The 1,023-nt window shown below is 36.9% G+C and overlaps 1 protein-coding gene across 1 annotated transcript; it reads right to left on the reverse strand.

Moving 5' to 3' along the window:
• On the reverse strand, positions 1 to 689 carry LOC142223946 (uncharacterized). Its single transcript, XM_075293751.1, has one exon. The coding sequence runs from the start codon at positions 589 to 591 to the stop codon at positions 70 to 72; it is 522 nt and encodes a 173-aa protein (XP_075149866.1). The 5' UTR covers positions 592 to 689; the 3' UTR covers positions 1 to 69.
• Positions 690 to 1,023: the final 334 nt, after the last annotated feature.

The raw sequence follows: 1,023 nt of genomic DNA on the forward strand, positions 1-1,023 counted from the left end.
TTCTCAATTTTTCTTATACATTATTTTAATTATTCATCAGTCCTTTGCCTAAATATAATCGATCAAAATTTAATATCCAGCTTTGCCATTATCTTGTTGTTGGGGAGCCGTATATACCGGTGCGTTTTGGGCGTAGGTGCCTTGATGGGGTGCACAAGGTAGAGGTCTCAATTGAGGAACACAACTGAAAAGGTAGTTCTTGGGACATGGTGGAGCAGCAATGGCTACTGGAGCATATTTAGATGTTGGGGCAGGAGCTACCACAGCAGCTGACGCAGCCGATGAACCATAAGATGATGCGGCGTTAGGAGCACCATAGGATGATGAAGCAGTTCCATATGAGGTAGATGTTGCAGGGCTTCCATAAGTAGATGATGGGGCTGGGGCACTATAAGAAGGAGCAGCGGCAGCAGCAGCATTTCCATAGGACGAAGATGTCGAAGAGGCACCATAAGTGTTTGAAGCAGGTTTTCCATAAGCAGTTGAAGATTGTGAACCATAAGATGGGGCTTGATATCCATAATTTTCATTACCGTCACAAGCTGCTATGGTTATGGTTAGGAGAGTAATGAACAAACTTAGAGACTTCATGTTGATAAACTCTGGGTGAGATTTAGTTTTTTGTGGTCTATATGGTTAGCCTACTAACAATGGATGATGGATCGTTGCTATCAACTGACTGCGACTTGAACATTGTAGAATATTTAAATATAACTCTAAAAGCTGGAATAAGCAAAATTTTTTTTTGTTGAAGAAAAAAATTAAATAAAATTATAAAAAGTATTACGCATATAGAAAATAAAAAAATATTGTCATTTTTTTTTTATAAGAGCAACCTTGTTTTTATTTTCAATAAGCTAAAATTCTGACACAGCATTTGTGTATTTTTTTTCCAAGAATTCATCTCAATATCTTGCTGGAACTCTACTCTAAATAATTTCATTGACCTTCAAATGTTTTAAAGAAAAAAAGGTCGATTCGCACTCTGTTTTATTTCACATTCTTGGAGAGAGTGATTTTTTT

Source organism: Haematobia irritans, chromosome 2 (genome assembly GCF_050003625.1).
Source record: "Haematobia irritans isolate KBUSLIRL chromosome 2, ASM5000362v1, whole genome shotgun sequence".
NCBI classification, from domain to species: Eukaryota; Metazoa; Arthropoda; class Insecta; order Diptera; family Muscidae; genus Haematobia; species Haematobia irritans.

Excerpts from the sequence above, each read along its gene's own strand:
- LOC142223946 (XM_075293751.1), bottom strand. The coding sequence starts at position 591 with ATGAAGTCTCTAAGTTTGTTCATTACTCTCCTAACCATAACCATAGCA.